General features: G+C 47.9%; 1 protein-coding gene across 5 annotated transcripts in view; it reads right to left on the bottom strand.

Moving 5' to 3' along the window:
- ARHGEF18 (Rho/Rac guanine nucleotide exchange factor 18) overlaps window positions 1–14,991 on the bottom strand; it is a 130,170-nt gene that overhangs the window by 107,249 nt on the left and 7,930 nt on the right. For all 5 annotated transcript variants that reach the window (XM_030936241.1, XM_030936242.1, XM_030936243.1 and 2 more), the window contains exon 2: window positions 8,204–8,328. In XM_030936241.1, the coding sequence (XP_030792101.1) occupies window positions 8,204–8,328 (125 nt within the window). The remainder of the gene's footprint in view (window positions 1–8,203; window positions 8,329–14,991) is intronic.

The raw sequence follows: 14,991 nt of genomic DNA, 5'->3' as shown, positions 1-14,991 counted from the left end.
TTTGTGTCTGGTTTATGTCACCGAGCATAGCATCCTCACGGTTCCTCCACATTGCGGCACGTGTCAGAATTTCCTTCCTTTTTAAGGTTGACTTGTATTCCATTGTGTGGATCGATCACATTGCATTTATTCATCCATCCATCAACGGACACCTGGGCTCTTTCCATCTATTGGCTCTTGTGAATAATGCTGCTGTCAACATCAGTGTGTGAATATCGGTGAGTCCTTGCTCTCAGTTCTTCTGGGAAGATATCCAGAAGTGGAATTGCTGGATTGTATGGTCATTTTATTTTTCTATTTATTTATTATTATTATTTGAGACAGAGTCTTGCTCTGTCGCCCAGGCTGGAGTGCAGTGGCACCATCTGGACTCACTGCAACCTCTGCCTCCTGGGTTCAAACGATTCTCGTGCCTCACCCTCCTGAGTAGTTGGAAATACAGGTGTGCACCACCACGTCGGGGTGATTTTTCTATTTTCAGTAGGGACACGGTTTCATCATGTTGCCCAGGCTGGTCTCAAATTCCTGATTTCAGGTGATCCTCTCCCACTCAGCCTCCCAAAGTGCTGGGATGACAGGCGTGAGCCACTGCGCCCAAACTCTTTTATTTTATTTTTTGAGACAGTCTCCCGCTCTGTCACCTAGGCTGGAGTGCAATGGTACAATTGCGTGGCAATTTTAAGTTCAACTTTCTTTATTTTATTTTTATTTTTCTGAGATGCAGTCTCACTCTGTTGCCCAGGCTGGAGTGCAACGGTGCTATCTCGGCTCACTGCAATCTCTGCCTCCGGGGTTCAAACAATTCTACTGCCTCAGCCTCCCGAGTAGCTGGAATGAAAGGCGCCTGCCACCAAACCAGGCTAATTTTTGTATTTTTAGTAGAGACAGGGTTTCACCATCTTGGCCAGGCTGCTCTCCTGAACTCCTAACCTCGTGATTCACCCACCTCGGCCTCCCAAAGGGCTGGGATTATGGGCGTGAGCCACTGTGCCTGGCTAATTTTAGGTTTAACTTCCTAAGGACTCACTCTACTGTTTCCACAGCCTGCCTTCTTCTTCAATCTCTCCTTTGTGGCCACCATCCTCGTTTCCCTCCCACCTCCCTGCTGACTCCTCCTCTGCCTCCTCTTCCTCCCTCTGCCTTTTGATCACCAGGGTCCCTCTTTTTCAGTCTCTTTCTAAAGAGCCACAGCTCTAGCTCTGGCTGGCCCTCATGTGACTTGGGTGGCAGCCTCCTTTCAAATCCCCACTTATCCCCCAAATGGCTCCATTCCTACCCCCGTGCCTGGACAACCTCCTACTGTCTTTTCTGTTTCTGCCCCCGAAGGTTTTTTTGTGTCTCTGGTTTTCATCCTCCTGTGAATATAAACATGTCAGGACAGCCTCTTGGCCTGGCTGAGCCTCCCTCTTTCTCCTGCATCTGGCCTCCCTCAGAGGAGGCAGAGGTGGGAGCCAGGCCAGAGATGGGGGTGGAGCCGGGGAGTGGGGAGCCGGGCAGTACAGGCTGTTCCAGCGGCAGTACAGGCTGTTCCAGCTCCCACTGGTAAGTACATTGAGGGAGGGAGACAGTGAGTGTCTCATCTTTTATTTTGGAGCTTGCACCTTTGCTCTGACATATCTTGGGCAAGAAAAGATGAGAACCAGCCCAGTGGGGGTCTTTCTAGGTATCTGAGTAAACATCGTATGCTGCCCCACTGGCCCTGACACCCCAGAGAGGATGCTATAAATCCAGGCTCCTGTTCCCTACACCCGGGGCAGCCTTGGGGGATGGGATCCGCTGTCAAACCCAGAGGCGAAGCAGCCCAGGGTTCCCCACTCTTCAGAAGGGCTCACCATGCACAGTTTTTCATAGTACATGGATAAATGCTTCTTTAAAAAATGTAAATAGCTATTGATCTTGTTGTCTATTGCAAAAACATAACACACCAAAGCAGCTTCAAGCATAATGTGTCCCTGGTCCCATTTTGTCATGTAAAAAAGTGGCTTGATTTCAAACAAAATGGCATAAATCGTAGAGCAGATAGCCTGCCTTTTCTTCCTTTCTTTCTTTCTCTTTCTTTCTTTCTTTTTCTTTCTCTTTTTCTTTCTCTTTCTTTCTTTCTTTCTTTCTCTCTCTCTCTTTCCTTCCTTCCGTCCTTCCTTCCTTCTCTCTCTCTCCTTCCTTCCTTCCTTTCTCTCCCCTCCCCTCCCCTCTCCTCTCCTTCCTTCCCTTCCTTCCTTCTTCCTTCCTTCCTCCCTCCCTCCCTCCCTCCCTCCTTTCTTTCCTTCCTTCCTTCCTTCCTTCCTTCCTTCCTTCCTTCCTTCCTTCCTTCCTTCCTTCCTTCCTTCCTTCCTCTCTCTTATTTATTTATTTATTTATTTGACAGGATCTTCCTCTGTTACCCAGGCTGGAGTGCATTGGCGCCATCACAGCTCACTGCAGCCTGGAATTTCTGGGCTCAAGGCATCCTCCTACCTCAGCCTCCTAAGTAGTCGGGGCCACAGGTGTGCACCAGCATGCCCAGCTAATTTATATATATACACACACACACACACACTCTCTCTCTTATATATGTACATATATATATATATACACACACACACACTCTCTTATATATGTACATATATATATATACACACACACACTCTCTTATATATGTACATATATATATACACACACTCTCTTATATATGTACATATATATACACACACACACTCTTATATATGTACATATATATACACACACACACTCTCTTATATATGTACATATATATATACACACACACACTCTCTCTTATATATGTACATATATATATACACACACACACTCTCTCTTATATATGTACATATATATATATACACACACACACACTCTCTTATATATGTACATATATATATACACACACACTCTCTTATATATGTACATATATATATACACACACTCTCTTATATATGTACATATATATATACACACACACACTCTCTTATATATGTACATATATATATACACACACACACTCTCTCTTATATATGTACATATATATATATACACACACACACTCTTATATATGTACATATATATATACACACACACTCTCTCTTATATATGTACATATATATACACACACACACACTCTCTCTTATATATGTACATATATATATACACACACACTCTCTCTTATATATGTACATATATATACACACACACACTCTCTCTTATATATGTACATATATATACACACACACTCTCTTATATATGTACATATATATATACACACACACACTCTCTCTTATATATGTACATATATATACACACACACACACTCTCTTATATATGTACATATATATACACACACACACACACTGTCTTATATATGTACATATATATACACACACACACACTCTTATATATGTACATATATATATATACACACACTCTTATATATGTACATATATATATATATATTTTTTTTTTTTTTTTTTTTAATGGAGTTTTGCTCTTCTTGCCTAGGCTGGAGTGCAATGGCGCGATCTCGGCTCACTGCAGCCTCTGCCTCCCGGGTTCAAGTGATTCTCCTGCCTCAGCCTTCTGAGTAGCTGGGATTACAGGCACCCACCACCACACCCAGCCAAATTTTGTATTTTTAGTAGAGACAGGTTTCGCCACGTTGGCCAGGCTGGTCTCGAACTCCTGACCTTAGGTGATCTGCCTGCCTCAGCGTCCCAAAGTGTTGGGATTACAGGTGTGAGCCACCATGCCTGGCCCCAGCTAATTTTTTAATTTATTTTTTGTAGAGACAGGGTCTTGTTATGTTGCCCAGGCTGGTCTTGAAATCCTGGGCTAAAGTGACCCTCCCACCTCAGCCTCCCAAAGTGCTGGAATTACAGACATGAGCCACTGTGCCTCGCAGGGCAGATGGTTTTCAAATGGTCATTGAGTAGAAAGACCTCAGTCAAGGTTTGCATCCTGCTATGGTAGCTGTTGTTAGCTTAGCATGACCTGGGTCAAGTACCTAAAGCTCTTTGAGCCTCAGTTTTTTCCATCTCTAAAATGGGCATACTGCCACCTACTTGTAGGATTGGGTTGTGCAGATGAAATGAGATGTTTGGGCATTGCCAGCCCTCGGCCAATGGAATAATACATTGCTATTTTTAAATGTCATGAGTCGGGGGCCAGGGCTGTGGCTCACACCTATAATCCCAGTGCTTTGGGAGGTCAAAGTAGGAGGATCAGTTGAGGCTAGGGGTTTGAGACCAGCCTGGGCAACATAGTGAGATCCCATCTTTAAAAAAAAAAAAAAAAGGCCGGGTACAGTGTCTCACGCCTGTAATCCCAGCACTTTGGGAGGCCAGGGTGGGTGGATCACAAGCTCAGGAGATCGAGACCATTCTGGCTAACACAGTGAAACCCCATCTCTACTGAAAAAAAAAAATTAGCTGGGGGAGGTGGCGGGCACCTGTAGTCCCAGCTACTCGGAAGGCTGAGGCAGGAGAATGGCATGAACCTGGGAGGCGGAGTTTGCAGTGAGCCGAGATCGCACCACTGCACTCCAGCTTGGGCGACAGAACAAGACTCCGTCTCAAAAAACAAACAAACAAGCCAGATGTGGTGCCATGCACCTGTAGTCCCAGCTACTCTGGAAACTGAGGTGAGAGGGTTGCTTGAGATCAGGAGGCAGAGGTTGCTGTGAGCTATGATCACACCACTGCACTCCAACCTGGGTGACAGGGCAAGACCCCATCTCTACAAATAAATAATTAAATTACATAAAATAAATAAATTTAAGGAGTCAGGACCCTTCCTCTGAGCAAGCCTCTGACAGCCCCAAATTGAATCACACGGTCTCCCCTGTCCTCATGGAGCGAATTGGAGAAGATAGACGATTAACCCAAACACTATAATCAAGAATGCTAGAAGGTTCCAGTCAGCAGGCTGGGGAAGATCTGCGGGGGAAGAGATTATGCTGTCCAAAGAGTATCAGGGAGGGCTTCCTGGAGGAAATTGCAGCAAGTGAAAGTCTGAGGACTGAGTAGGGGCTGGCTAGGCAGATACTGCAGGTAAGCGTATTCCAGGCAGTGAAAGAACAGGACATCCAGAAGTCTGCAGGCTGGAGAGCTCATGGTGTCTTAAGCAACTGGTAAGTGTTCCTATGGATGGAGGTGTGGACAGTTGGGGAACACGAGTCTGGTTGGCCAAAGCATGGATTTAATCTGGAAGTTTCCAATAGTGGTGGTAGGGAGGGCAGTGATTGGACTTCAGAAAGATTATTCAGCTTGCTGACTGGGCGCGGTGGCTCACGCCTGTAATCCCAGCACCTCGGGAGGCTGAGGCGGGCAGATCACATGAGTCCAGGAGTTTGAGACCAGCCTGGCCAACATGGCAAAACCCCATCTCTACTAAATATACACAAATTAGCTGGACGTGGTGGTACATGCCTGTAATCCCAGCTACTCAGGAGGCTGAGGCACAAGAATCTCTTGAACCTGGGAGGCGGAGGTTGCAGTGAGCCGAGATTGTGCCACTGCACTCCAGCCTGGGTGATGGAGTGAGATCCTGTCTCAAAAAAAAAATGTATTAAGCTTGCAGAGCAGAGATGGGCTTAGATGGGGCCAAGATGCAGGCAGGTGGCCCAGCCAGGACACCCACGCAGATTATCTGGGGGAGCCATGATGGGGACCACCACCAGGGAAGGGGAAGGAGGGTACAATGCACAGAAATGGAGGGTCCTTGGGGTTCAGCATTCACAGGACTTGGTGCCTGATGGGAGAGGGAGGGGCAAGGAAAGTTCCCGGGTCTCCAGCTCTGGTGACCAAGTGGATGATGAGAATAGGGACTCAGGAAGAGGGGGCAGATTTGCTAGGGGGTGGGGGCACAACCTTGCTGCCTACTCACAGGCCTCCCTGCTTCCCCAGAGCCCACCGTTCCCCCATTGCCATGTTATCCACTCAACTGCCTGCATCCCATGGTTCTCTTTCAAAGAGGTCCAGATCCCAGGGAAGGCGCAGGGCTAAACTCCAGTCCTGGTTCTGTGATCCTTTACCCGGGACTTTCCATGACATCTGGACTAATTCCTTCACTTCTTGCATCTCAGTGTCTTTTTTTTTTTTTTTCCCCCTCATTCTGTCACCCAGGCTGCAGTGCAATGGTGTGATCTTGGCTCACTGCAATCCCCACCTCCTGGGTTCAAGCGATTCTCTTGCCTCAGTCTCCTGAGTAGCTGGGACTAAATGTGCACACCTCCACACCCGGCTAATTTTTTTATTTTCAGTAGAGATAGGGTTTTACCCCGTCGCTCAGGCCGGCCCAGGCTGGGCATGTTGGCCAGGCTGGTCTCAAACTCCTGACCTCAAGTGATCTGCTCACCTCGGCCTCCCAAAGTGCTGTGATTACAGGCGTGAGCCACCATGCCCAGCTCCTCAGTGTCCCCTTCCATAAAATGACAAGTGTGGGTACATGAATTGCCCTTTATGGCTTAACCATAACAGACCCTCCTTCCTTAGTGTAGTAGATGTTGTGGAAAGTCACTGAGATCTCCAGAGGCTGTGGGAGAAGGAACTGTCAGCTCTCAGCCCCCTTCCTGGGCAGCCCATCGGCAATGGATGATTGACAAGGGAGTATAAAGGCTTTACCATTTCAGCCCAGCTCCATCTGAGTCTGCTTCCTGAAGACCCAACACACACAATCTGACCGTCTTGGTCCCTGGTGGAGCTGGAGCTGAACTGTGTTCATGAGGCCTCTCCCCGGCCCCTGCCCTCTCAAGGATGCACCTCCTAGATGCCACATCTTCCACCCCAGGAGACCTTCCGGGAAGCAGCCTGGAGGCTGTCACCAGGACCTTTGCCAAGACCTCAGTCCCAGCCAGCCACACACCATTAGGGCTTGATGTTAACCGTGCCCCAACTCCATCCAGGGACCTCAAGCTTTCAGGGTCTTTCTTTTGAGACTGGAGCCTGGGGGCTGGCCTCCCCCACAGGCCCCTGACATAAGCGCTTGGAGAAAGTGTGTGAGAGCAGAGGGTACAGATGCAGACTGAAGAGTCAGACTGGGCTTGAATCCCAACTCTGCCATGACAGGAACTTAGGCAAGTCAGTCTACCTTTCTGGGCTGTATTTGGTTTTAGTCTGCCTTCCTTCCTTCCTTCCTTCCTTCCTTCCTTCCTTCCTTCCTTCCTTCCTTCCTTCCTTCCTTCCACTCACCCTTCTTCTCATCCATCCATTCACCCATCCATTATCCATCCATCTTTCCTTCATTCTTTCATTTATCCATCCTCCTTCGTTTCATTCATCTTCCTTCCTTGCTTCCTCTCACACTTCTACTCATCCATCCATTCACCCACCCATTATTTATCCATCCTTCCTTCATTCTTTTATTTATCCATCCTCCTTCCTTCCATCAACCCATCCATCCATCTCTTCCTTCCTTTCTTCCTTCCTTTCTTCCTTCCTTCCACTCACCCTTCTTCTCATCCATCCATTCACCCATCCATTATCCATCCATCCTTCCCTCATTCTTTCATTTATCCATCCTCCTTCCTTTCATCCATCTTCCTTCTTTCATTTTATTAATCAATCATTCATGTATCCATCCACCCATACTTCTCATCTTTCTTCCTTCTTTCCATTCACCCACCTTTCTACTCTTTCATTCATCCACCATCCCTCCTTCCTTCCTTTAATCCACCCATCCATCCATACTTCTTTCCTTCTTCCATTCATCCATCCTCCTTCCTTCCATCGGCCCATCCATCTATCCATCTAGCTTTCTTCTTTTTACTCACCCATCATCCATTTATCCATTCACCCACACTTCTACCCATCTTTCCTCCCTTTCTTCTAGTCATCCATCATCCATTCATCTACCCAACCACCCTTCTATTCATGCATGTACCCATCCATCCATCCACCCGTCCATCCATCCTTCTACTCATCTTTCCTTGATTTCCTCTTTCCTTACATCTATCCATCCATCTCTCCAGCCATCTACCCACCCATCTATCCATCCATCCATTCATCCCTCCATTGCTCCTGTCCTCTCTCTTCTTATTTCAGAACAGATTCTGGTTTCCTCATATGTAAAACAGGATAATAACGACTTTGCAAGTTTTGATGAGGATTCCCTGAGATAATGTATACAAAGTGCCTGGTAAAATACAGGTGCTAAACAAAGTGTACTTGCTGCCACTGTTGTCATCAGCTCCTGCCCGTTTCAGCAGTCAGACACCTGCCTGATCATCCCCCATGGCAGAGAAGAAGTCTGGGTTCTCAGGTTTCCAGGATCCACTGCTGCTGTTGGTGGCCGAAGCCACAGCTCCAGAGTCACAGGGCTGGACACATGACTTGGGCTCAGAGCCTGTGGAGAAAGGAGGGACAAGGTGTCAGGGATAAGCTGGGAGTGCTAAGGAAGCCAGGACCTGGATTCTGCATGTGTTGCTGGTCACCCTGGACCTCAGTTTTCTCATCTATAAAATGAGTTGGTGAGGGGAAGGGGAGGATGGTCTCAGTGATCTTGAAGCCAGCATACGTGTCACCTCTTCCCCATCCTGAGCCTATGACAGACATTACTAGTCAATCATGAGGCAATTTCCTGCTTAGCCATTTGCCCCCTCAGGATTCTTCCCAATACACCAGTTCCAGTAGCCATCACCAGGTGATCCAAGTTGGCTTATGTATGAAATCAATTTGTCATGCCTGCTCTAGCAAAAAGCCCTCAGTTGATCAATGATGCTAATTGTCCCGTAGACCAAATGCAAGTACCCCATGCCCACATTGTTTTTCCCTCTCCTCCTCCTCCCTTCTTCTTTTTTCTTCCTCCTTCTTCTTCCTTCTTCTTCTTCCTCCTCCTCTTCCTCCTCCTCCTCCTCCTTCTTCTTCCTCTCCCTCTTTCTCTTCTTCCTCTTCTTCTTCAACAGGGTCTTGCTGTGACGCCCCCAAGCTGGAGTGCAGTGGCATGATCTTGGCTCACCAAAACCTCTGCCTCCTGAGTTCAAGTCATTCTCCTGCCTCAGCCTCCTGAGTAGTTAGGATTACAGGTGCACACCACTGTGCCTGGCTAATTTTGTATTTTTAGTAGCTTCGGGGTTTCACCATGTTTTCAGGCTGGTCTTGAACTCCTGACCGCAGGTGATCTGCCCCCCTCAACCTCCCAAAGTGTTGGGATTACAGGTGTGAGTCAAGGCACCTAGCTTTCTTCTTCTTCTTTTTTTTAATTAAAAACTACTTTAAAAAATAAGCTTGGCCGGGCGCGGTGGCTCAAGCCTGTAATCCCAGCACTTTGGGAGGCCGAGACGGGCGGATCATGAGGTCAGGAGATCGAGACCATCCTGGCTAATACGGTGAAACCCCGTTTCTACTAAAAAATACAAAAAACTAGCCGGGCGACGAGGCGGGCGCCTGTAGTCCCAGCTACTCGGGAGGCTGAGACAGGAGAATGGCGTGAACCCGGGAGGCGGAGCTTGCAGTGAGCTGAGAGCCGGCCACTGCACTCCAGCCTGGGTGGCAGAGCAAGACTCCGTCTCAAAAAAAAAAAAAAAAAAAAAAAAAAAAAAAAAAAAAAAAAAATAAGCTTATTTTTTCCTCTTTTTTCTATTAGAGATGAGGTCTCACTATGTTGCCCAGGTTGGTCTCAAACTCCTGAGCTCAAGTGATCCTCCCAACTCAGCCTCTCAAAGTGCTAGGATTATAGGTGTGAGCCACTGCACCCAGCCCTAATGCCCACAATGCCCACATTTGCAGGAGAGTCTCTCTCTCATGGTGGAATTGAGGCTGCCTCTTCTTTTGGTGAGGAGTGAGAAGCAGAGAGCAGGGAGTTGGGCCCCCCAGGAGCCACATGCCCCAGGACCCACCTGCAGATGGACATGGATAAGCTCCAAGATGCTCAGTCCCAAAGCAATGACAAATTCTAATCCATGTCCCTTGCCTCCTGAACATTTCACATAAATGGAATGATAGACTATGTGGTCTCTTGTGACTTGCTGCTTTGACTTTACATATTTTTGAGGTTTGTCTATAATGTGGTATATGGTAGTGCTTCATTTCTTTTCCTTCCTTCCTTCCTTCTTTCTCTCTCTTTCTCTTTCTTTCTCTCTCTCTCTCTCTCTCTCTCTTTCTTTTTTTGAGATGGAGTGTTGCTCTGTCACCCAGGCTGGAGTGCAATGGAGTGATTTTGGCTCACTGCAACCTCTGCCTCCCGGGCTCCAGCAATTCTCCTCCCTCAGCCTGCCAAGTAGCTGGGATTGCAGGTGCACGCCACCAAGCCCAGCTAATTTTGGTATTTATTTTTTTAGTAGAGACAGGGTTTCACCATGTTGGCCAGGCTGGTTTTGAACTCCTGACCTCAGGTGATCCACTCGCCTCGGCCTCCCAACGTGTAGGGATTACAAGTGTGAGCCACCGCGCCCGGCCAGTGCTTTATTTGTTTTAGGGCTGAATAATATTCAATTGTATGGAGACACCACATTTCGTGTATCCATTGATCTGTTGATGGACGTGTGGGTTGTTTCCCAACATTGGCTATTTCGAATCATGCTGCCATGAACAATTGCTTACAGATTTTTGCACGGGTGTGTGTTTTCCATTGTCTTGGGTAGTTACCTGGGAAGGGAATTGTTGGAGTACATGCTAATCTATGCTTAACTTTTTGAGGAACCACTATTATGCAATCTCTTTTTTGAGACAGAGCCTCACTCTGTCGCCCAGGCTGGAGTGCAGTGGCGCCATCTCGGCTCACTGCAACCTCCGCCTCCGGGATTCAAGCGATTCTTCTGCCTCAGCCTGTTGAGTAGCTGGGATTACAAGTGGGCACCACCACACCTGGCTAATTTTTGTATTTTTAGTAGAGACTGGGGTCTTGCTATGTTGGCCAGGCTGGTCACGAACTCCTGAGCTCAGGCAATCTCCCTGCCTTGGTGTCCCAAAGTGCTGGGATTACAGGCATGAGCCATTTCACCTGGCCTAAAACCATGGAATTGTGTGCTTTCAATGGGTGAAGTATATGGTAGCTCAATAAAGCTGTGGCTAAAAAATTTTTTTGCTGGAGCCTCTGGCAGAGTTTTGGATGGGACAGGTACACGTGGGACCCGAAGCTTCGGTTCCATTGCTTCAAGCTAAATTTGTCCCCTGATGCCGCCTGTATTCATGGAGGAATGGCTGGATAGTAATGGGCAATGCCAGGGTTTCCACCATCACTGCTTTCCAGGCTGCCCTCCCAGGCTGGTTGGAGGGACTCTGTTCAGCTGCTGTTGTTAATCTGTCCTCTTCCTCACCCAAAAGCCGAAGCAGCATCTACGACTCACAGAAACGAAACAAGCAGGCTGTGAAGGAGGAGGAAAGCCAGGTGTGGGGGAGGGTCCTGGAGGCTGGTGGGAGCTTGGGAGGGGAAAGGCAGTCCCATTCCTCAGCCAAGTCCCCTGGGGGCTGGAGGAGAGGCAGCAGGATTGGCTTGCTTCACTGGACAGGGTCCTTGTGGAGGTCTGAGGCCTCCCGTAGCCTGCAGAACCTCATGCCCTGTATCTGTGAAACCTGAAGGTCTGGGGTCCAAAGATCAAAGGTGAAAGGCCAGGGTTGGCTGGGCGCAGGGGCTCACACCTTTAATCCAGCACTTTGGGAGGCCCAGGCGGGCGAATCACTTGAGGTCAGGAGTTCGAGACCAGCCTGGCCAACATGGCGAAACACAGTCTCTGCTAAAAATACAAATATTAGCTGGGCATGGTGGCGTGCACTTATAATTCCAGCTACTAGGGAGGCTGACACATGAGAATCTCTTGAGCCAGGGAAGGGGAGGATGCAGTGAACTGAGATTGTGCCACTGCACTCCAGCCTGGGTAACAGAGTGAGACTCTGTCTCAAAAAAAAAAAAAGAAAAAGAAATTCCAGGGTTGTGTGTTGTATGTGTGTTTTTTTGTTGTTATTGTTTTGTTTCAAGTGAGTCTCACTCTGTCACCCAGGCTGGAGTGTAATGGCTTGATCTTGGCTCACTGCAATCTCTACCTCCTGGGTTCAAGCGATTCTCCTGTCTCAGACTTCTGAGTAGCTGGGACCACAGATGTGTACCACTATGCCCAGCTAATTTTTGCATTTTTAGTTGAGACAGGGTTTCGTCATGTTGGCCAGGCTAGTCTCGAACTCCTGGCCTCATATGATCCTCCCACCTCGGCCTCCCAATATGCTGGGATTACAGGCATGAGCCATGATGCCCAACTGAGTTTTGTTTTTATAGGGAAGCTTCTGACCTAGGAACAGGTTGAGCTTGACCTGATGATGAAATCAATTCTGATCCTAATTCCCAATGACTGACTCAACTCTGATCCTAGTTTTACAGATTGAACCCTAATCTCTGTCACAGACTGAGCCATGATCCTGGTGTCATATACTGAGCCTTGATCCTGATATCATAGACTGAACCTTATCTGGCTGTCATTGGTTTAGCACTCATTCTTGTATCATAGACTGAACGCCCATTCTAGTGTCACAGACTAAGCCTTTATCCTGGTGTCATATATTGACCCCTGATCCTAGTGTCATAGGCTAAGCCCTAATCCTGGTGTTATAGTCTTAGCTCTTAGCTCTTATCCTAGTCTTAGTCCTAGTCTTAGCTCTTCCTGGTATCATAGACCAAGCCCCAATCCTGGTGTCATACACTGAATCTTGATCTGGCATCATAGACTAAGCTCCAATCCTGGTGTCATAGGCTAGTCCTGATTCCAATATTATGAGCTAAGCCCTAATCCCTATGTCATAGACTGAGCTCTATCAATTACCAACCACAATCACCCCAAACGATTGCCAATCACATTTGTAACAGACCCTCAGCTACCAGTCTGTCTCCTGTAGTCCATCCTGGAGTTGGTGTGTCCTTTTGATATGACACTCTGATGGTCACTCCCCTTCTACTGATCCCCACCCCCATAGACTCCAGTCCCCTTAGGATGACATTCAGAGCCCTTCCCAGCCTGTCCTCTTACCTCCCACTCTCACACATGCACCCCCAACTCACCATTCTCCTGGTGTCTCTGTGCGGTTCCTACCACTCTTCCTGCCTGGCAGCTGAGGGCTCTGTCTCAGATCCTCTGCAGACAATTTTAGCCACAGTACTTTGGATTGCTCTGCCTAGCTCTTTATGGAAAAGGTTTGCTGATACCTGCTCTAGAGCATGAGGTCTGTGAGGGCAGGGACTATATCTGACTCACTTTTACATCCCCAGGCTCCAAGGGGTAAAATCTTGTATCAATCACTTTCTATATGCCTGGCTTAGTGCTAAGCCCATCATGTACTTCTCAGTCTTCTATACTCACAACAACTCTCCGAGTCCTCATTTTATAGAAAGGGAAACTGAGGTTTAGAGAGGTGCATTGACTTTACCAAGGCCATACCAATCTGGTATGAGGTAGAGCTGGGAGTCAAATTCAGGTATTTCTGAATTCAAAAAAGAGCTCACAATCACCAGGCTATCCTGTGCTGTGCTGGGTTGGACACAGAGTCAGTGCCCATACATTTGCTGGTGAATGGATAAATGGGTAGATAAATGGATAGATGGCTGGTGGATGGATGGGTGAGTGGATGGTTGAATGGATGGGTGGATGTGTGAAAGGATGGATGGATGGATGAATGAGTGGATAGATGGATGGGTGAATGGTTGGATAGGCAGATGGATGGATAGGTGGATGGATGAATAAGTAGATAATTGGATGTATGAGTGGATGGGTAGATGGATAGGTAGATGGATGAATGGATATTTGGATGGATGGATGGATGGTTGGATGGATGGAAGAGTGCATGGATGGATGAATGGATGGATGGAGGGATGGAAGAGTGGATAAATGGGTGGGTGGATGGATGGATGGATGGATGGATGGAAGAATGGATGAATGGGTGGATGGATGGATGGATGGATGGATGGATGGATGGATGGATAGATGGATGAAGAGTTGGCTGACTGGCTGGTTAGCTGGATAGATAGTTGGATGGCTGCATGGTTGCAGGGATGAATGGGTAGATAGTTGGATGGATAGGTTATATGGCAGTGTCCATAGGCAGTGATGCGTTACACTCAGGAGATGGCATTCTGAGGGGGTGAGGAAGGAGATGTAAAAGGAAGAGGGACAGAATTGTGGCAGAAGAGCCACATAGGAAGGAAACCAAGGTGAGTGAGGCACAGACTGCACCAATAGATTGAGGAATGAATGAGAAAACATGAGCAGAATGGTTAACGGGGGCAGTTGATGGGGAAGGGGCACTGGGATCCTTCACTAAAAGTCTCAGTTCTCTCCCAAGCCTTACTTGCCTCCCCAAGTCCAATCCCACCCTTTCCCCAGGAAATTCCTATTAGGTGCCCAGACAGCCAATTCCAGAGCTTAAGAGGGTAACAAAAAGGCCATTCTTCCCTGCTTTCCCAGGCTACTGACAGGAGACAAAAGGTGAGGGAGTCACTCTCCCAGGGGAGCTAAGCCAGAGGAGACATGAGGCCTCAGGGAAAGGGGCTCTGCTGGGGATGCACACTGCTCCCCACCCCCATGCTCCTCTCCAAGGAGCTGTCCATCAGCCTGGATTCAGATCCCAGGCAGCCTCCTCCACTACCAGCCCCTGCAGCATCAGCCATGAAAGGGTTTAAGAGTCACTGTCAGTTCCCACAGCTCACTCCCCCACCTGCTAGCATATAAATCTCAGCCTCAATTGCCTGGGCAGGGAGACAGGGGGAGCTGAGCAGCCACAAGAGGGGCAGAACTTCTTAGGGACCTGGGTTACAGGTGGACACTTTGGTGATCCATGGCAGATACACTGATTCTTCAGGATCGCCATCCATCATTGGATCTAAAAACCCTCCCCAGGCACTCCAGCTGCCCACATTGGCAGCTTTGTTCATCGGTCAGAACACATCAAAGTGGCCTCAGACAGAATCCGCTTCAAATCCTGGTTCCTCCAGCATACACTTGCTGTGTGTCCTTGAGCAAGTCACTCAACCTCTCTGAGCCCAACTTCATGAGAGCTCAACAGCCAGCAACAACTTCTATCCTGATGA

Source organism: Rhinopithecus roxellana, chromosome 8, assembly GCF_007565055.1.
Source record: "Rhinopithecus roxellana isolate Shanxi Qingling chromosome 8, ASM756505v1, whole genome shotgun sequence".
NCBI lineage: Eukaryota > Metazoa > Chordata > Mammalia > Primates > Cercopithecidae > Rhinopithecus > Rhinopithecus roxellana.
This window is presented reverse-complemented; position numbering and strand designations above follow the sequence as displayed.